The 21,755-nt window shown below is 35.6% G+C and overlaps 2 protein-coding genes and 1 pseudogene across 13 annotated transcripts; 2 read left to right on the plus strand and 1 right to left on the minus strand.

The window, feature by feature from the left end:
* Window positions 1-490: 490 nt before the first annotated feature.
* On the minus strand, window positions 491-6,793 carry LOC126975614 (uncharacterized). 12 transcript variants are annotated; one of them, XR_007731761.1, is made up of 4 exons: window positions 5,559-6,793; window positions 4,478-4,576; window positions 2,592-2,764; window positions 491-976 (listed from the first exon to the last, which is right to left on the minus strand). XR_007731761.1 is itself a non-coding variant. In XM_050823594.1 (3 exons), the coding sequence occupies exons 1-3, from the start codon at window positions 5,112-5,114 to the stop codon at window positions 846-848; spliced, it is 930 nt and encodes a 309-aa protein (XP_050679551.1). In that variant the 5' UTR covers window positions 5,115-5,552; the 3' UTR covers window positions 491-845. The 12 variants fall into 12 exon arrangements, 5 of the variants coding, with proteins under 5 accessions (XP_050679551.1, XP_050679548.1, XP_050679550.1 ...); XR_007731756.1 differs by having other exon boundaries at window positions 491-1,512; XR_007731759.1 differs by lacking the exon at window positions 4,478-4,576 and having other exon boundaries at window positions 491-1,512.
* A 2,558-nt stretch (window positions 6,794-9,351) lies between these two features.
* On the plus strand, window positions 9,352-10,002 carry LOC126975545 (uncharacterized; annotated as a pseudogene).
* A 2,722-nt stretch (window positions 10,003-12,724) lies between these two features.
* On the plus strand, window positions 12,725-17,588 carry LOC126975626 (MYG1 protein). The gene is made up of 4 exons (XM_050823629.1): window positions 12,725-13,017; window positions 13,874-14,124; window positions 15,732-16,301; window positions 17,365-17,588. Exons 1-4 carry the CDS (start codon window positions 12,892-12,894, stop codon window positions 17,528-17,530), a joined length of 1,113 nt encoding a protein of 370 aa, XP_050679586.1. The 5' UTR covers window positions 12,725-12,891; the 3' UTR covers window positions 17,531-17,588.
* Window positions 17,589-21,755: the final 4,167 nt, after the last annotated feature.

Here is a 21,755-nt window from a genome sequence, read left to right on the forward strand (position 1 = left end):
TTGTGCCATACGCATTCGGAGGCGTTCTATGAATCCAGACTGACAGGCCTTCTCCCTTGCTATCGATGGCTATCGCTCATCTTTGTATTATTCAAACTCATATTAAAATTCAAATATTTTTATTCAAAGTAGGATGTGACATCACTTGTAGAAAGTCAAGAAATACCACACATTCAAAAAAGAATTCCTCATACTTGAGAGGAACAGGCGCAACAAACTCAGCAGGCTTTTCTTTTTCATGAAAGAATATGGGTACAAAGTAATATCGTACATTTAAACTTATTATTTAATAGCCTGAGGGCGGTCGCTTAATTCCCAATGTACGGAATGTAAATGTAATTTAAGAAAACCTTTTATGTCATAGTTACCTTTACCTCGCAAACGTTTTCAATCTTTTGAATTTCTTAAGTTACATAGTATTTACTATACCTACATATTATATGCTTTAAAAACTATAAAGCTGACTGTGGTGGCGAAGCAAACAGCGGACTGTAGTTAAATGTTTATTGACAGCACAAAGTAACTGGTTATCGTATGCGGAAATATTGTAAATAGGTAGATGCGCGTGCGCGGGTGTCGTGCTGATAGGGTTTGACGCGACTGCGGGACGTGGCACTGCCGAGTGGGTCGACGACCGTTGCCTCCCCTCTCCGGCGGCTCCCCTCTGGCGTCCGGCTACACAACCGGTTCATCAGCCGCAGTTAAGGCGGCTCCAACATGCTCCCCCTGTTGAAGAGCCGTGGTCTTCAAGGTAGAGTCACTGTAGAGGCAGGGGGCAAATAGTGTTGAATGCCCGTCTGAGCACACCCTTGCGTGTGCGTATGTCTGCAACTCTTGCGACGCCGTCACTCCCTGGTAGCACACGGATGACTCGTCCCATCAGCCACATAAGAGGCGGAGAGGTCTTGTCCTTGATTACAACGAGAGCCCCTTCCTTTAGTTCTCCTCTGGTAGAGCGATGCCATTTGGATTTTTCCTGAAGCCAGAGAACATATTCGTTTGAGAAGCGATTCCAAAAATGTTGCTTCAGATATTCGATTCTCTGGAATCGCTGAAGCGAGGACACACTGGCTCTGGTGACCTGTGGATGAGGCAACGTCAGTAAAGATCGCCCAATAAGGAAGTGTGCGGGTGTAAGTGGAGTGAGGTCTGACGGGTCACTGGATATAGGAGTTAGAGGACGAGAATTTAATATAGATTCAATCTGAATAAGGCAAGTTGCCATTTCTTCAAAGGTGAGGTACGTAAGGCTTAAGATTCGTTTTAAATGATATTTGGTGGATTTGACGGCAGATTCCCATAGTCCACCGAAATGTGGAGTATATGCCGGAATAAACGAAAAGGTTATACCTGGATCGATTCTATTTAGGTCGAGATCCTGTGCTAGAAGCTGCGCTAGCTCATTGAAGGCCCCGACGAAAGTACTACCACTGTCCGAGAAGATGTGGCGTGGTTTCCCCCTCCGAGCAATAAATCGGTTGAGAGCTGCTAAAAAAGCTTCTTTTGTCATGTCTGAAACAAGCTCAAGGTGAACTGCTCTTGTGGCCAAACACACAAATACACATATAAAGCTCTTGACGAGCCTGCAACCTCTGCCCTTGCGGTCAGCTATCATGATAGGACCGGCGTAATCGACACCTGTATCTAAAAAGGGAAATTCTAGATGTAAACGCTGCACTGGAAGGTTGCCCATGATAGGTTGGATTGTGTTAGCCTTGATTCTAGAGCATTTTACACATTGATGTGTTGTCTTCCTGGCTAGATTTCTACCACCGATGGGCCAGTAGTGATGACGAATGGAGGCAAGTAACAGTTGAGGCCCTGCATGAAATAATTTATGATGAAACATTTGAAATATTAAGTTACAGATTCGATTCGAGCTACAAAGAAGAACAGGATGTTTAACATTGTAGTCATAAAAGAAACGATGAAGCCTGCCCCCTACTCGAATAATTTTATTATCGTCAAGAAAAGGCGATAATGATAAGTTTGTTTTTAGGAGGTAATAGTTTACCTGATGTGAGAAGATTGTACTCCTCAGGGAATGATTCTTGTTGACAGATTTTTAAAATTAAATTTAATGAATTATTTAATTCGCATGTTGTTAGTGGACCAAATGTACGATTTTGATTTTGTAATTTGCAATTTTTAAGAAACCGTGACATAAAAGCTACGATGCGTTGCAATGCGTTAAAGTTTGAACACCGATTGAAAAGTGTAGAAATTACATTTTCACCGTCGACGTTGACATGAAAAATTCTAACTGTCTCTGGTAACGTAGACTTGTCATGCGATCGTGGAAATTGCGGCCAAATTGATTGGTCTTGTTGTAGAAACTGTGGCCCTGACCACCATAAAGAAGAGTGAGCTAACTTGTCAGCTGAGAGTCCTCGTGAGACGAGGTCTGCGGGGTTTTCTGCTGAAGGAACGTAGCGCCAACAGTCACCACCGACAATGTCCTGGATTTCAGAGATACGATGACGGACGAAAGGTTTAAGATTCGAGGGTGTCATCGATAGCCAGCCCAACACTATGGTAGAGTCGCACCAGAACACTGACTCGTTGAATTTTAGGGTAAGTGATTGAAGTACCTTAGAATGCAATCGAGCGCCCATCAAGGCTGCACATAGTTCGAGTCGGGGCATAGTAGCTGGTTTTATAGGAGCTACCTTGCTCTTGGAACTAAGTAGATGAACGTGAACAGAGCCATCGGCATGTATGCTGCGCACGAAGACGCAGGCACCGTAAGCTCGCTCAGACGCATCTGTAAACACGTGCAATTGCAGTTTTATAGGAGAGTCACATGAAATCCAACGTGGAATCTCTATGTTGTTTAACAATGGAAGAGTATTTTGAAAACTCTCCCAAGACCTTTGTATGTCTTCAGAAACAGGTTCGTCCCAAGTACATTTAGCTAACCACAACTGTTGCATGATAATTTTAGATTCCACGATGCATGGTGCTACAAGACCTAAGGGATCAAATATTTGTGCAATCGTAGATAAAATGTGTCGGTTTGAAATAATGTCAGTGTGCTTTAAATTAATTGTAAAAGAAAATGTGTCATTAAATAATTTCCAGTTGAGGCCTAATGTTTTAGAAATCTCGTTAAAGTTGTAGCTTAGATCAACAGAGCCTTGTGTATCACAATTAATTCCATGAAAGTGCTGCATGACTTCCACGGAATTAGAATGCCACTTACGCAGATTATACTGCGCTGATTGCAAGACAGCGATAACTTCATGACATTGATGTATAGCCTCTTCGACAGATGATGACCCTGATAAATAGTCATCAACATAAAAATCATGTTCGATTGTAAATTGAATGGCCTTGTTCTTGCAATCATGCGCGAGTTGTAACAGACACCTAGTTGCGAGAAAAGGTGCAGATGCCGTACCGTAGGTGACTGTATTAAGTACGTATGTTTTCAACGGTGTCCTAGGGCTTTCTCTCCATAGTATCTGCTGCAGACATCGTTCTGGAGAAGTGACAAGATGCTGTCGATAGAATTGCTGAAAGTCCGCTGACACTGCAATTCTATGCTGGCGGAATCGAAGAAGAATCGATTGTAAATCGTCTTGAAGAGTGGCTCCTATCATTTGGATGTCGTTGAAAGACTTTCCCGACGTAGTAACTGCAGACGCGTCAAATACGACACGCAGTTTCGTAGTGGAACTCGACTCCTTCATGACTCCATGATGTGGCAAGTAATAAGATGGCTCTGTAGAGTCCCAATCAAAAGAATTAATTTCAGTCATATGACCTAGCTCTATGTACTCACGCATGAAGTCAAAATAGAGTTTCTGAAGAATTGGATTTTTTTGTAATCTACGTTCTAAAGAGATAAACCTATGCCTGGCCATGTTGTAAGAGTCACCTAGAATGGTGGGTGGCTCTTTGAGGGGTAGAGTCACCACGAAACGACCATCAGATTCTCGATACGTGGTATCCGCAAATATCTGCTCACAGCGCTTCTCTTCGGGAGTGAGTTTGTGTTTTGAAGAAATAGTATCAAGCTCCCAGAACCGAGACAAATCTGATAGTGTGTTGTCTGAAAACATGCACACGGGAGAAGAAGAGTCATTATTATGATTTGAGTTTATAAATAAGCCGGAAATCAACCAGCCTAACTTAGATTCAAATAAAGAAGGTTTGTTCTTTCCTAAACTGATACGATTCGCGCCTAAAATTTCCCAAAATATTTCTGCGCCAACTAAGATGTCGACTGAAGACGGACAATTGAAAGTAGGATCGGCAAGACGAATGCCAGTGGGTATTTGAAAGCTCCTTGTGTCAACATAAGTTGATGGTAGCTTAGTACTTATTTTAGATAATACAAAGCATTCTATGTTGACTTCGTATACCTTATCTAATGACTGTAATTTAAAATTGCATGATTTTGTGCAGTTTGAAGACTGATTATTGATGCCAAACACTCTGGATTTGGTATTCAAAGTACAAAGGTGCAGCTTACGGCAGAAATCCTCTGAAACAAAGTTGGCTGTGCTCCCGTTGTCCAGCAAGACCCGTGCGGTATGGAGCTTTCCGTTAGTATCCACCACATTCACGAGCGCTGTGGAGAGTAACACAGTTCTTGTTTCAGACGTGTTATTAAGAGTAAGCGCTACATTTTGAGAGGTAGATTGCTCTGGTTCATTCTCAATATGTAACAAAGTGTTATGTTTCAGACGGCAATATTTACAAGAGCCTAATTTACATTTTGAAAGTACATGACCTGGACGTAGGCAATTCAAACAAACTTTTAAGTCTTGGGCCTTTTTAATACGGGACTCTACAGGTAAGTCTCTAAAGTTAGGGCAAGAAAATAGGAAATGTGACTGATTACATAATTGACATAATGAAGATTTATGATTGAATGATTTATGGTTAGTAAAATTATTATTAGTATTAATTACAAAGCTTTTAGGTTTAGTATTGTTAAAAGCTTGTGAGTTTTGTGTTTTAGCAACTTTGGACTCCTCTAGTGTTTCTAATAAATCTGCCCTACTATTGAGAAATGTAATAAAGACTGGTAAGGTGGGAGGCTGTGACATAGAGTTGCGGTGCTGCTCCCATTCCCTATTTGTGATTTGATCTAGTTTAGCCGTCATAATGTGGATAATTAAGGTGTCCCAATATTGAACAGGTTGATCCAAGGTCGCCAGGGCTCTTAAATTTTTTTTAGTTTCGTCTACTAAATGTCTTATTGACTTACTTGATTCCCTTGAAAATGACTCAATGTTAAACAAAGCTTGCACATGATTATTCACAAGCAGCCTCTTATTGTCATAACGCTCACAAAGCAACTTCCAGGCAGCGTTGTAATTCTCCGACTTAAAATCGAGATTATTAATTATTAAAAGAGCACTCCCCTTTAGTGATGCACGAAGATAGTGGAGCTTATTAATGTCATCGATAGACTGGTTACTGTTTATTATTGATTGAAATGTGTCACGAAATTCCAACCAATCATGATAGCTGCCTGAAAATCTGGGCAAATCAATTTTAGGCAGACGCACACTATTATGCTTATGCGTGTTTGAACAAGAGCTCACCTCGGACGCGATGTCTGCATTCAACTCTCTGCGCGCGATAGTGATCAGCTGGCGAGCAGTAGCCACTAGACTGCAGTATAGTTTATCAAATTCTTCGCGTTCCGCATATTGCTCGTCGGGGTCGTCCGCCAACATCTCCAACTCGTCCTGCAAGGCGTCATACTTTTCATGTAGGGCCTCAATAGCAGCCAGCCTGAACTCCAGTTCTATAGTCTGCAATTCGCTTAATTTTTTACAAGATTTAGATAGTTCAACATAATTCGAAAATTGTGTAAGCTTGGACTTTATAGAACCTCGTTTTTTAATCAACGTTTTTATTTGAGACTCGGACATAATGAGGAAGAAAGAGTAAAGCTTAAAATAAAATAGAAGCCAACTAGGTGTATGTTTTAAAGAAGGCACAAGCAAACAGGCAATATAGAAAAGAAATAACACAGAAATGCAATTTTGCTATAGAATGATGTCAGGCGTTATAATGTTCAAATATGACTATAAATGAGACTAAGAAAATCTAGTTGATATGATGAATGAGATGAATATAAATAGAATAAAAATGAGAGGCAATGTACAAGAATAAAATGACAAATGATTTTAAATTATGCAGTACAGCAAATGATTTTATATATTGAGGAGTAGGTTGGAACGATCTCACGGTTGTTATGCCATCCACAGGTGATGAATGAAATTAACACGTAGCCTCGTTGACCGACGAATCGTGTGCGTTGATGCTGATCACGCGCAACCGAAGTTGATGATCCGTAATCCCGATGACCCTCCAAGTGGTCCCTGATTTGGTGGATGGCTGCAGGCGGTAAATCCAAGACCTTCAGAACGCACTCCACGACAACCAAAAGAAAGCAGGCACGATGACTTGAAGGATTCAGGCGACAACTCGAAGAATGTTACGTGGCCGGTTTGGGTCCGTTAACTTTCTTTGTTCCTTTGTACTGCTGGTCGCTATTTCATGTAGACAAGGTGAGAAGGACCATGTGGTGGCGAAGCAAACAGCGGACTGTAGTTAAATGTTTATTGACAGCACAAAGTAACTGGTTATCGTATGCGGAAATATTGTAAATAGGTAGATGCGCGTGCGCGGGTGTCGTGCTGATAGGGTTTGACGCGACTGCGGGACGTGGCACTGCCGAGTGGGTCGACGACCGTTGCCTCCCCTCTCCGGCGGCTCCCCTCTGGCGTCCGGCTACACAACCGGTTCATCAGCCGCAGTTAAGGCGGCTCCAACACTGACCGCCAACCTTCGCTAGTCGGAGAGGCTCGCGAAGAAGAATATGCTTTAAGGGATATACCTACAACTCCCATAATTTATTGAGATTGATAGATCTGTGCTGACCGTTCTAATTTTTTGACTGCACACGTGGATATCACTGAGAATGTAGATAAAGAAGATAGTTCATGCCATATGACTAATATATATATAACTGCTATAACTGTCGGTGCAGCTAGTATATATATATATATATATATATATATATATATATACTAGCATATATATATATATATATACTAGCGTGCAGCTAGTATATATATATATATATATATATATATATATATATATATATATATATATATATATATATACTAGCTGCACCGACAGACGTTGTTCTGTAGATAGTAAAAAAACAACTGTTTTATATTTCAAAACATCAAAAATTATTTCGTAAATATGCTCCCTGTTGTTATAATGAAATTGTTTCACAGCGGAACTGTCAAACCGTGCGTCACTAAATTCTCTCATAGAAAATATGTCCATACAAAACAAATATTGAAAATAAAAATATTTATGGGTCAGAAATCGAAATAAAAACTACCCTATCTCTCAAGTTGGACCAAACTGCACTCCATGAAGTAATCACCATTAAAATCCGTTCATTAGTTTAGGAGTCCATTGAGGACAAACATTGTGACACGAGATTTATATATATTAAGATATCCTATTTCCACCTTTTGGCTCAAAATTCTTTATCAAATTACTATTAATTTTGCAATTTATTTTATGTTTAGTAAACTGTTAAGAAAACATGAGCGGAAGTGAATGATTCCCTCATTCAGTTGAATTTTAATCATAGTCTGTTCCAATACCTACTAAGTATCTGTTTATCTACCCTTTACCTAACAGTCCTAACTCAAGCTTATATCTAAAGTTAATCTTAAAAAAATACGTCTAAATAGCAGTGTAAACCGGGTTACGGCTGTTTTCAGATTGAAGAAGTAGTAACCGAGCATTTACTTCTTAGCAAATTTCGGATGTCGCGTTTGTATTGGTGTAAACTCTTCACTTTCCTGGCAGTGCAGAGGAAAGCTTTATTTGAAGTTTCTTCGTCAATTCGTAATCTTTGGGGGTGTTCCGAGATTTAGGAAGTGAGGTGATTGTGAGGCTGTTTTTCATCTCGCTCCTATGTTTGGAACGACCACGGTTGTCTTGAGTCATATATACAGAATACATAATGCAAGTGGCAAAGCTAAGAAGCTATCGGATCTGTCTCTGTCTGGCCTCCATATCTCTCACGCATACGACAGTCGACAGCGGTAGGCTGGCTCCTTCTCTCTCGCTCTAACCAAATTGTTACTTTTATAGGATTAAATAATGATACTAATAATATATACATAAATGTATGATACATAAAATTTTTATGTACATATTCAAGAATTATAACTAAGAATAAAATATATTTGATAGGTAATCACAGAACAGAAAAAACTAGTTAGATTAGTTTGAGTTATCACTCCAGTCCCGAGACGCATACTTTTTATTTATATTCAACAATGACAGTAGGTTCTGCTAAAAATATATCTTACCTTGGCATATCGTCTCAAAGAGAATATAATCACTACGTTTTATCGTCTCATCGGCAGGTAAAATTTTAATAATAAAATATAAAAGTATTTCATTAAAAACATATTTATAACTTTGATGCAAACTAAAAACTGCCGTATGTCCACAATATAGTAAAATAATTATTTCATAACTTACTCATTTTCTTCACTAGTCATTATTACTTATATCACAATTTTATCAGTATCTAGACCAGTTAAAATTTGTTAATTGTACTGATATATGCTGATCGATACTAAATAATTTCGACTTTTCAATGCCATAAGACGGTTATCTTTATAATTATCCATTTCCAATAATAAAAGTAATTAAAGTTGAATTTTTTTCGTAACAACCGAGATGTCACAGAAAGTAGGTAGCTACAATGATATTATAGTATTAAAAGAGGTAGATATATCACTAGCGCGCTGAAAATGAACCGCCTACAGTCCGTTCACAGTTATTTAACCTCTGACAGAAGTCATAATGTGTTTTCTTTATGTTGGTGTTGCTGTCGAGTCGTTTTGTAAAGTTCCTAGCGTTTTTCTTTAATATTTGTGAAATTTCATCTGATAGCATGCCGAAAAGAATTTAAGGTAGCGGATGAAATATTATATTATCGAATATCGGTGCGTAATTTCTGTGATAGAGAAAAACAAAATAATGCTCCTTTAATTCCATTTGCAAAGGTTCGTCAACGAATGGCTGCTGTGAAAGATATGTAAATTAGGGTGAACTATCTTTAAATTTTTTCCCAATTTTACTGGAAACTTGATATTCTAAAGAAAGTTCTGTAGCGGAGGTACGAGGTACAAGGTACAAGGAGGAGCAAGAAGGTGTCCTAAAAACGGTTTTACTGACGTGCGATGGATAATTGTTCATGGAGGTGGTGAAATGGGACTTATACCACCTGCCTTATTAATATTTAAATCCCAGTCGAAATCGGGTGACTACCACGATGACATGAATAAAACAAATTTTATGAAATTGCTTCAGGAAAAACTAATTCCTAACTTGCCAACTATATTATATAATTTAGAAGTTATGGAATATGCCCCTTATCACACGGTAAAGTTGAACAAAGCACCGATATTAAGCTCTACCAAAGCAGAAATGCAAAACTGAATAACAAATGAGGGGTTATCTTATCTGCCTATCATGGTAAAACCTCAATTATATGAAATTATTGAAGAGCATAAAGAAGCTCAAATATATGAAGCCGATCAAATCCTTCAAGCTCATGGCCAAAAGGTGGCGAGATTACCGCCATACCACTGCGAGCTAAACGCAATTGAATCTCTTTAAAAGTGGAGTCTCGTTAAAAGGCGAGTAGCTATTGAAAATGTAGGGCAAGAAACAAACAATATTGTTAATTTAACTGAAAATTATTTTCAGTATATCACTGCATAAGACTGGCAAAAACAATGCGAACATGTGCGCCACATTGAAGACAAGCTATGTGAAAGAGATGGGTTTATGGATACTGCTATGGACAGATTCATAATAGAATTGAATGCTGAGTCTGATACAGAATCTGAAAACAGTTACGATGATTCATCTGATTGTGATTATTCATCATCGGCAATCCGCATGGATCATGCTTATTCAAAATAAATATATTAATTATTATAAAAAAAAATATTAATAGTAAATATATCACACTGATGTAATTATAAATGAAAATTTACGTTTACATATCAAATATAACAAAAATTATGGTAAGCAAATTTATGTATAACCGATGATTCCAAATATAGATCAATTTAAATGCGTTCGTCCGTCCCGATAACAAAAGATCTTATTACAAACTTTACGTTCAAATATATTATTACATATATTGTATAATAAATTATCAGCATTACCGTAAAATTTAACAAGTTGTATAAGGGAGTCATAGAAACTAAATATGGCAACATTACGCTCAGGTTAGCTAACCTAACAGCAAGAGGTAAAATAACTGTGAACGCACTGTAAATGGAGACACATGGTCCCTTTGGTCGTAGTCGCTCTCGCATATATATTATTATACTCTTTGCGCTCTCGATACGAAAAGGGTACGCACGCGTTTGTTGTTGACAGAATTGCTTACAATTTGATGTAGGTTCAACATTAAAATGCCGTCTTGTGTTTTGGGAAGATCCACTAATTACGATATTAATAATAAGTAAAAAAAATCATAGAATTACATACCACAGTTAAGAAATCATGAATTAAAACATTTTATTTCTCTGACAAATTAAAAATTATATCGCCATGACAACGCTCAATATTAATTTTTTATAAAATCAATGACACTTTATTTACATGATTTGAATGCAGTTTTACTATTTTATAACTTTTACTACATGAACCCAATTAATTGTATGTTAGACATAAATCACGGTGTACAGTAAAAAATCATATCTGCTGAATTATTTTGTATTTTTCTATCAAAGACGAAGCAATTAGCAAATTAGATTTATCTCTTTTTCGCTTGCGATTATTGCATTTACTATCCTTCTTTGACGTGTAATTGTACCTAATGTAGTGTGCTATTGCAATGTTAAATTATTCATGTGTGCGTTAGTGTATCATTTACAAACACCGAATAGTGTCTAGGTAACCTACCTATACTTTTAAATATCATTGGGTAGCTAACACAGAACACTTTTACTCTAACGAGGTAGCTAAGCGCCGAGATAGACTGAATATTGGGAACGGCCGTTAGAATATTGACACTATTGAAATAGTCCCGCGTGTCCCTTTTAGATAGTAATAGTTTTGACAGGAGTAGTCTTAGGTGTTGTCAAATTATTATTATGACTAAAATTACCCCTCGCGGAATAATTATTTCTTTATTATTCCTATAATGGTCCTCCATAATATAACAAAAATAATTTCATAAAATCACTTAGCCTATTAAAATATACTATAATAGATATATAAATTATTTTATACATAAAATGATAATATTAGATAGATGCAAAAACAAAATATAATAAACTTGGAGTGCCGAGAGGGCGAGCCATGCCCAAGGGCTGAGCTATCAATGGCAGAGCCGCAGACAGAGACATCTGTATTTGATCTTTGAGCCAACCGCTTAGCGAGAACCTTTTGATCGAGGCTCTTTGCTGACCGCCGTAAGGACTATCCGGGCTTTGTTATCGACTCAACGTGTCATAATATATTGGTCTATCTCGTTAGCCAAGTCAAAGTACTTGCTGAACTTGTCCTTCTCAGCTTTCATGAGGTAGTCATATGGAAGCTTCATATGGGATAGTTATTTACACGAAGACAGCTTTAGCGTCAATAATCCTGCCCGTGATGATAGACCATTCCCAAGAACCAGCGCTGGTACGTATTTATAATACGAATTATTATTATAACTAATCGTATATTTAACCGACTTCAAAAAGGAGGAGGTTATCAATTCGGCGATATTTCTTTATAAATTTGTTACCTCAGAACTTTCGTCTGGGTGAACCAATTTTGATGTTCATTTTTAAAATTGAGCGAAGCTGAGCGGAGCTCCCACCGGGTGTCTCCAATGCAAATCAGCACAAGTTTATCATGTGATCAAATGAGGTGCTAATTACTGGTTTAAATATGGCGCCAAATTCCAAAAGATTATTTTTATTGTTTTTGTTTGAATTAATTTTGTTTTGTTTTTGTACACAGACCTCGCTCGAAGCGAAGCAGTCCGACGAGCGATTGCGGCATCCTAGTTATTATATTATTGTGATAGTTTGGTCATTTGGTTATATTTTTATGTATGTTGGCTACTCTTGCACTCAAGTTATTAATAATGAGTTAAGATTGTTGTAGCTGTAAACTACGATCCTAATGTGCCTGGTTTTTCAATGAGAATCGTTCTAAACATTTAAATTCTAAATATGCTATCTGCAAGCGCCGCAGCAGTTTAATAGATCGGCAAGATATAATATTATTGAGAAAGCGATACTTGTTAACCATAAAGCAATATCATAGAGAAGGAAGGTTCATATATTACCAGGACGAAACATAGCTCAATTAAGGTGTTAATGTGGTTAAAGGGGTTACAGCCAATGCTAAAAACCAATTCGGTATACGTTTAGATAATGCTCCTTACAACTCCCGAAGGTTAGAATCGCACCCCACAATTACTGCCTCAAGCAAATCGCTAACTATTCAATGACTCATATCAAAAAATTTAATTTTGAAGAAAATGATCTAAATAAGTTTATAATAATTGTAAAATAGGTAGTTTATAAACTACCTATAAAAATTTTGATAATCTCTGAATCGTCTGACAGTGACATTTCTCTGCTTACATTTTTGATCTCGATTCTCGAATGCGGAATGACATTTCCGAATTCCGATTTCCGACTATAGTACGGACTACGGACGTCTTGTAACACGAATATTCATCAAGTTTTTCATAATATTATTATTCAATAATTAATTAATTAATTTTGTAAATTGTAATTCAGCGCATTTTTATTTATTGATTGCTTGTGGTCAGTACGCCACTATATTGTGTTACATATGGTTTTATTTTTGCCAAGCATCAGAAACGCGGTGATTAATAAAGTGTTAAACAAATACAATTCATCATACTACAAAGTAGTTTCTGTGTCAACGCAGTTATCGAAATCAATAAGTACCATGAAGGTTTGTGTCACAGGTCACAGGTGGTGGTATAAAAACATCCATAACCCCAAAAATATGTTATGGAACGGTAGCTTGTATGTACAAGCATATTTAATTCAATATTTTATTGGGCAAACTTCAGTTAACTAAATGTATTGCTGTAATAAATTAGCTGTTATAGTGTTTCAGGTTTCAAAATATACTTTTTTCATAGTAGCAGAAACCAAAGGCAAATCTTAGATAAACTTCACGTCATAATGCCCTGTCTCACACTATTTTGAGACTGACTCAAAGATTATAATTTATTAGATTTAAATAAATAAAGTTAATAGTGTCTCACGAAAAAGTTTATAATTTAACTGTATCTTGATTTTTACTTTACATTAGCAAAGCAAAACAAGAAGTTACAAGGGGCGAGTGAGTTTTTTTTATGTAATATGTATTTGAAAGAAGTGCTAATCCGGTCGACTTTTGTATGAATTTTAAAAAGCAACATTCTCATTACATTTAAATACATCTGAACAAAATTGGAAAAGTTCTTGAAAGCCCAAACTATGTATGACAGGCACTCTTAGTAGCCTATTTTAAAATTTCACCTGTTATGTTGCCCTAAAACAATACACTAAATTTTTCCTACACACTGCTATTTGGAGGTTAAAAATAAATATACCTCCCATCAAACTGACAGCTCATTGTTTTTTTTAGACATAAGAAATTAAGGGTAGGTGTGCTAGCGCACCTACCCTTAACTCTCCTACCCATAAACATAACCTTTCCCCTACTCATAATTAAAAAAAACAACCTGTCAAGAATCCTATGCTTAGGAGCCTCTTTTATCCATTTTATCAATTGATTCCATGATTTCTATTCATTTCAGATTGGAACACATGATGGAGTATTTCATTGTGATGAAGTCCTTGCATGCTACATGCTAAAACAACTTCCTGAATACAAGGATGCACAAATTATTAGGTCAAGGAACCAAGAAACACTTAAGACATGTGATATTGTAGTCGATGTTGGTGCAGTTTTTGATCATGACTTGAAGAGATATGATCATCATCAAAGGGAATTTAGTGAGACCTTTAGTAGTTTAAGGCCAGAAGTTGGTGATAAATATGATATTAAGTAAGTGCATAAATGTATTTTTACTAAACAAAATACTTTATTATCTATACTTCAATAGTCACTGAAGTTATATCCTCTGTGATGTGGGTCCTAATTTGATGTTTTGGTGCTGTTGCAAACATTAGTTTTACCACTAACCCGCGAGGTGCCAATCAGACGTCCAACATCTGCTATCAAAACTACCGTTGAGTGCCAAACCAGATGTCGTATGTCTGCTTGGCACACAACGGTAGCAGATATTTTTTCGTTAAATATACACAGAGTAAGAGAAGCTACACGATATACCACAAGAAAGGTAATTTAACAGACTATAAAAGTAAGAATATTTAATTTTAAAACTTTATCTGTAAATACGACAAGCCGTCAAAATGCGGTCAGCCATTTATTATTTTAATTATCTGTAGCAGTTGATTTAAAAATTTTTTGTATTATCTATGATGTTTTAGTAACTATTCTATGACTAATTAGAAACTTTGAAGTATGTTTTAGTTATAAAAAATTACTACATTCATTAGTAATAATCGAAATGTAATCTGTAGGTAAATATAAAAAAATCATAAAAAATGCATGACAGCCCTACTTTAAACGAAATTTGTTTAAATTATGCAGTATCTGTTGTTTATGTAATCTAACAAAGCCTAGTTTGCTTAATAACAAAAGCATTGACGTTCGTTTTTATAAACAAGCCGAAACACTTCAAAAGCAATAAATTTATTGTAACACGAGCCCTTGAAATTGGCGTCGGTAACGCGCGGCGGCTTAAGAGGGGCATGTGCGCCACGCGCTTTGTGGCAGCTTAACCAGTGACGGGTTAAACTACTATGACTTGGCAAATGGTGTGTCCAAGTGGTTAAGGCAGCATGTCAGAGCAAAGAGCTACATTGGCTACATAAATAAAATACAGCTAAAGCTATTTAACAATTTACCACTGGGAGGCTCCCTTGCACCAGATGCGGGCTAGATTATGGGTACCACAATGGCGTCTATTTCTTCCGTGAAGCAGTAACATATAAGCATTACTGTGTTTTAGCCTGAAGAGCACCATAGCTATTGAAATTATTGGGCAAATTAAAGTAGAGCATTGAGAATTTTTGGGTTTTTCAATAATCCTGAGCGGCACTGCATTGTAATGGGCAGGGTGTATCATATACCATGAGCTGAACGTCCTGCTCGTCATGTCCCTTATTTTCATAAAAAGAATATACTTAACCGTAATCATAAAAAATAAATAAATAGAAACCAATTTACCAAAATAAATCAATTTTCTATATCATATTGGAAAAACTTTAAGTAATCTAGTAGGCACATGCTAGTGTAGGTACTGACACCTACTTGTGACATGACACACTGTAGCTGTTCAGAACCCGTAGGTGAGTATGGGCACTACTAAGTAGTAAGGGTGATAAAATTTTATTTAAATAATTTGTTCTATTTCAAGATTTTTTTACTACTATGTTTTTCTAGCAGTGTGTTCATTTAATGTTGTCATTGTAGCTCAATGCAATGTTTCAAAACTGAATTTGTGTCCATTGATTAGAATTGTATATATATATATATATGAGGTAAGTCAATCTCATAACATAATTATATATATTGTGTTTTTCCAGATTGAGTTCAGCAGGCCTTGTCTACACTTTTTATGGGGAAAGATTAATTAGGCATATGGCCCCTATTGAGCATCCCTTAACTACAGATAATCTTCAATTAATATACAAAAAGGTCTATGAAAAGTTTATTCAAGAAGTAGATGCCATAGACAATGGAGTACCAATGACTTTAGAGGAACCAAAGTATAAAATAAACACATATTTAAGCAAGCGAGTGGAAAGACTGAATCCACAGTGGAATATACCACAGACATTGAATACTGACGAATTATTTGTTAAAGCAATGAATCTTGTTAGTGAGGAATTTTTACATTCTCTAAACTATTTAATATTATCATGGCTTCCAGCTAGGGATTCTGTTAAAAAAGCTATAGAAGACAGATTTCATATACATAAATCTGGCAGTATAATTGAGTTTACTGAACACATTCCATGGAAAGAACATTTGTATGACCTGGAAGAAGAGTTGGGCCTGATTAATAAAGAGATTAAGTATGTTTTATTTAATGACAAGCCTAAGTCTTGGAGAGTACAAGCTGTTGCTGTGAGTTTGGGTAGCTTTATAACCAGGTTTGTTTAAAATTTATTTTACTATATCATATTTGCACGAGCACACAGTGTTATGTCGTCCTATTGAGTGGGATATACATATAGCGCTTCATACAGGATGCCGGCTAGATTATAGGTACCACAACAATGGTGCCTTTTTCTGGTGTGAAGCAGTAATGTGTAAGCATTATTGTTTCGGTCTGAAGGGTGCCATAGCTAGTGACATTACTGGGCATGGACATTAGTGCCACTCATTGTAATAGGCAGAGAGTATCAATTACCATCAGCGTAACATCCTGCTTGTCTTGTCCCTTAAAGTAATAAAAAAAAGACCTCTGCAGAATAATTTTAATCATACTTTTGTGCTGAAAAGTGTTGTTTATGAATCAGGGCCTTATCTCATTGTACATTATTGTACATTACATACGTATATCTTATTGTACATTCCTAAAAATATTCATAAGTTTTTTTTTTTACATGGACAGCTTCATTTTGCCCTAGGCTTTGAAGTTAATTTTTTTTTAAATAAAACAAAACACTAACTATAATAATAATATTATGAATTGAAAAAATTTAAATATTTGTCAACCAAGATTAATTAAGTAATTAATTAATCTACCTTAATTTTAACAAAGTTATTATTTTCAGTATTATACAAATAAAGCTATTTTATTTTCATTTTCTAAAGTCATACATGAAAATTAAAAAATATGTGCCTCGGAACACATACGAAAATATTTGTTTATTTTAATTATGTATCTGTGCCGGTTTTCTGTCTAGAGTTATAAATAAATTATTTATAGTCCGGATTCTTGACTCATTGTCCTTTAATGGAACCTTCTTTGTACAATTTTATGCCTCCTGAAGATCCTCTCCCAACTTCCTTTAAATGTCTCCCCCTAGGTTTCATTGCCTTTTATGTAAAGTATAAGATTATGTTGTAAATATCACTAAGTAATTAAATTTGTGTATATTCTTGTATGTATTGTCACATCAAAATGAATTTGTTGATATACTGAAATGTATGTACTGAAACTCCATGCCATCTTAATATAATTATTTTAATATTTTTTTTTTATTTCAGGAAACCATTGCATAAAAATTGGTGGGGTGTCCGTGATCAAATTCTAAGTGATGTGGCTGGAATTGAAGGTTGCATATTCTGTCATAGTACAGGGTTTATTGGTGGAAACACATCAAGAAATGGTGCTCTTGCAATGGCTGTAGCGAGTTTAGAGGCAGCGGAATGATAAGCCGTCTTAATAATTGTTTAAATATAAAATAAAATCACAACAAATGCTTCAGAAATTTGGTTTTTTTATGGTTATTTGCAAATTCTATAGTGAAAGCATTATTCAATAAAATGGTGAAAACCCATGTAAATATCAATCACGTTTCTGTCTGTGGAAGTATAATAATTGAAAATCAGGAATCTGTTAATAGTTATTTATGCAACTGTTGTGTAATAAGGGGTATTAAAACACGAGTGTGGGTTTATCACACGAGGCGAAGCTGAGTGTGATAATAGTATCACATGAGTGTTTTAATACCTAATTATCAACAGTTGCATACAAAACTTTATCTACACCCAGAATATGAATCCTTTAAAAGATTCTGAAACAGTTAGCTTAGTGCTAACATTAAAACAGCCAGTCTTAGTAATAACTTAATATCATCCATTACTGATTTTATACAAATAAACTAAGTGTTAATGAAATAGTTAATTATTTATTTTAGTAGTAATTTACATTTTGTATTGTGCAATTATTAAAATTCACTTGAATATTATGTTCTTTTGCAGCGTTTAAAATATCCGGCGGTGTGCTGTCAAAACTTCAATCGCTCATTTTTTCAAGAAAAATGGCGGGGTTTCGAATAACCTACTTTTTTCTACGGCGCGCCACGTTCTGGTAGTGTGGAACGCGCGTAAACGAAAATGTTTGTTTTTGTAAATTCATACAGATACCACGCATCGAGCAATAAGAATGTGGCTGTTTGTTGATACTCTTTGCGCATGAAGGGATTGAAAAAAAAACCAAGGAGTGTTGTTATGGAATTCAGTACAACATTACAACACTCGTTTGGATGATGTAATGGTTATTAGAACATTGGGTGTTTTAATGTTGGTAATAAGCTAACTGTTTCAGAATCTTTAATAAAGGATTTAAAGCATAGGTGTAGATAAAGTATATTACTTCAGTTGTGTAGAAGTAATGTTACGGTTTGCATGGTTCAGAATGACTTACCAAAACAATTTGGTCAATGATACTACAAACATACTGGATCACTATTACTTCAATGCTTAAGCTGGGGTCACACAACCGACAAATAAGCATTGCCTAGTTCAGTATCCTTTAGTTGTGTATTCTGTTATTTAGATTGCTTAAGACAACCCACTTGCTTATCAAACACATTGTCGGGGACCCCAGAGCTCTGTGAATGACTGGATCATAGTGTTGCGTAGAGATGTTGTGTATTTTCTACCGCATTTAACACGGGGAGTGTTCGGAAGAGCTGTTTCATTTGATTTCTGCGACTGAAGAATGTAGATTTAATGCTGTAATTATTTACTTAGTGATAAAATAAATAAATTGACTTTATATAATACTAGCTGATACCCCGCGACATCGTTCGCGTGCATATTTTTAATTCTTGGGTTACATTATTGGACTTTTAGTAGGGATCCCAAATTTTTTTGAAAATGTAATGTACCCTATATCAACCGGGGTAATGTGGCTTCCCAACAGTGAAAGAATTATTCAAATCGGTTCAGTAGTTGCGGAGCGTATTCAATACAAACAAATAATTAAATCTTTCCTCAAGATTAAAGCTAAGTAAATTGGAACCTAATATAAAATCTCTGTGCAGCAAGCATCAAGAGCAAGGATTGCACTAAATGAATATAGAAAAATCAATATTAAAATAATTTTGAATTTCAGTTTTGAAATTATTCATAAGAAAGAAAGAAAGAAAATCTTACGATGTTTTACTAACAATTTTATAGTGATTTCTTCTTAAATCTTATCGTTTATATTTCTTAAACATTATGTAAGCATAAATATTTAGAAATGTTAAGGTGGGGCATTGCCTAAAATTGTTACCTTTGTCCACTAAGATCCATTGAAAAGATCCATTAATGGATCTTTTTCCACTTTGATCCATTAATCAAGACTGTTGTACATAGTGGACTTTTAAGCACAAATGAATGTCAAAAAATCCATTATTAGGATGTAATACACCAAGTGATTAAAAAAATATTTTTTTAGTACAGTGTTTTTACCAAATTAATATACTTATATACAAATTTCAACTATTTACATTAGATTATCTTTTCATCGTAAAGAGCGACCAACTGCATCATATCAACAATTTCTACACTAATCAGGGAATGAAAGGGAGGTTCATTTCTATTCAGTCCAATTGTCCAAGTTTTCATGCAACGATCAATTTTAAGTTACCATGTCTCTGTTCTGCAGACAATTTTGGACGATTCGATTGTCCTAACGGATGTGGCACTTTAGCCTTCTTTATATGGCTCATGCAGTGCTATGTCAAACACCTCGTGGAGCTTATTTATAATAGTATTAGAGAGAAGAAAGCGATTTCGCAATGAAGTTGTCACAGGAATTAGGAAGCTTGTCGCCGCCAGAAGTTGTTCTACCCTGCGGCGTCTGACAGTACCATTTCTACTTTTGAAAGAATCTGTCTCCACAAACCTTTTGTAAACTCGTGAAATCATGGACAGATTTACAATTGTTACAAAACTATACAGCAATTGTTTTTTGGAGGCCTTGCTGCAACAATATAATATTTTTTGCGCTTCAGACAATACGTTTATATTTCAAATAGAAAAGTGTGTTTTAAATAAGATTTTACTAATTGAAATTATATTATGTACAATGGAAACATAAAAAATTACATTAAATTACAAAAAATTATGTAACACGGGTCGTTTTTTAAGAATATTTAATTATGTTTTGTGTCTGTTACATATTGTTTTGTATTTATTTGCATATTTTATACTTAAATGTCTCCGACAGTGTATTTCGTCAATTTTTCTAACAAGTGCCCAATACATGTGTTTATGTTTATACTTTCGGCTTAATAGTGGTGAATAAAGGCATAAATTTGATTTGAGCTGTTCGTCTTCTCCTAGAGTTTTTAACGCTATATAACATAGCATGGTATTTTCAGGTCGTATTCTTGTTATGTGTGAAACCACTGCTTAAAACCGTTTATTAAAATTTGTATTTTTGTTGCTATTATCACCAATAAGAACGCTAGAATCTGAAAAATTCAATTTCCTAGATTTTCTTCTAATAGTGCAAGGTTCTAATAGATTGAAGTAATATAGTTTATTTGAGTTTTGTATATCACCACCCTTACATGTGCAATGCATTTTTTGACACTCATTTGTGCTTAAAAATCCACTATGTACAACAGTCTTGATTAATGGATCAAAGTGGACATAAAAGTGGAAAAAGATCCATCAATGAATCTTTTCAATGGGTCTTAGTGGACAAAGGCAAAAGGTTGTGGAACACTGATCTAGAGTCTAGACAGATATACCTACTATGAACTTTAGTCGTTATTAAAGAAGAAAAAATAATTGTGTGATAATTAGTAACGCCCGTTCCCAATATACTATCTACAGATAGAAATAAATTACTACCTTCTGCTGTCAGTAATTAGCTGTCTAAATATACCCGATAAGTCATTCTTATCGCCAGTTCACTGTTGCAATTTCCATACAAACATCTATTTAGTAAGCTATACGTCGTCCCATTGACAGACAGCGTGTACGGATAAGATAAGTTACCGTAGATAAGTTTATTGGGACAGAAAAGTCAACGATAGTTACGATTTTTTATCTCAAGTATGCCACAACCGGAGATAGACTGAATATTGGGAACGGCCGTAAGTAGGTACCTAATTGAATACAAATATAGATACTTATATATTATTCAAAAAAAGACATGTTAAATAGATACGTATCTTTTAATTTTATAATTAATATTCTTTTAATGGGTACCACAACGGCGCCTATTTCTGACGTGAAGCAGTAATGTGTAAGCATTACTGTGTTTCGGTCTGAAGGGCGCCGTAGCTAGTGAATACATTGGGCAAATGAGACTTAACATCTTATGTCTCAAGGTGACGAGCGGAGTTGTAGTGCCGCTCAGAATTTTTGGGGTCTTTCAAGAATCCTGAGCGGCACTGCATTGTAATGGGCAGGGCGTATCAATTACCATCAGCTGAACGTCATGCTCGTCTCGTACTTATTTTAATAAAAAAAATGTTATTTCAACAAGTAATATTTATATCATACATTAACAAAACCTTAAGATTACAAAATTAACTTAAGGCACTAGGCATAGATTGTAATATTTTTGTTACATATTTAAAGTTTTATTTTATAAACATTAACAGTCTCGTGAACAGTTAAGTTAGGTACTAGTAAAATAAATTTAATAC

The sequence above is a fragment of the Leptidea sinapis genome, chromosome 36 (assembly GCF_905404315.1).
Source record: "Leptidea sinapis chromosome 36, ilLepSina1.1, whole genome shotgun sequence".
In the NCBI taxonomy this organism is placed as follows: domain Eukaryota; kingdom Metazoa; phylum Arthropoda; class Insecta; order Lepidoptera; family Pieridae; genus Leptidea; species Leptidea sinapis.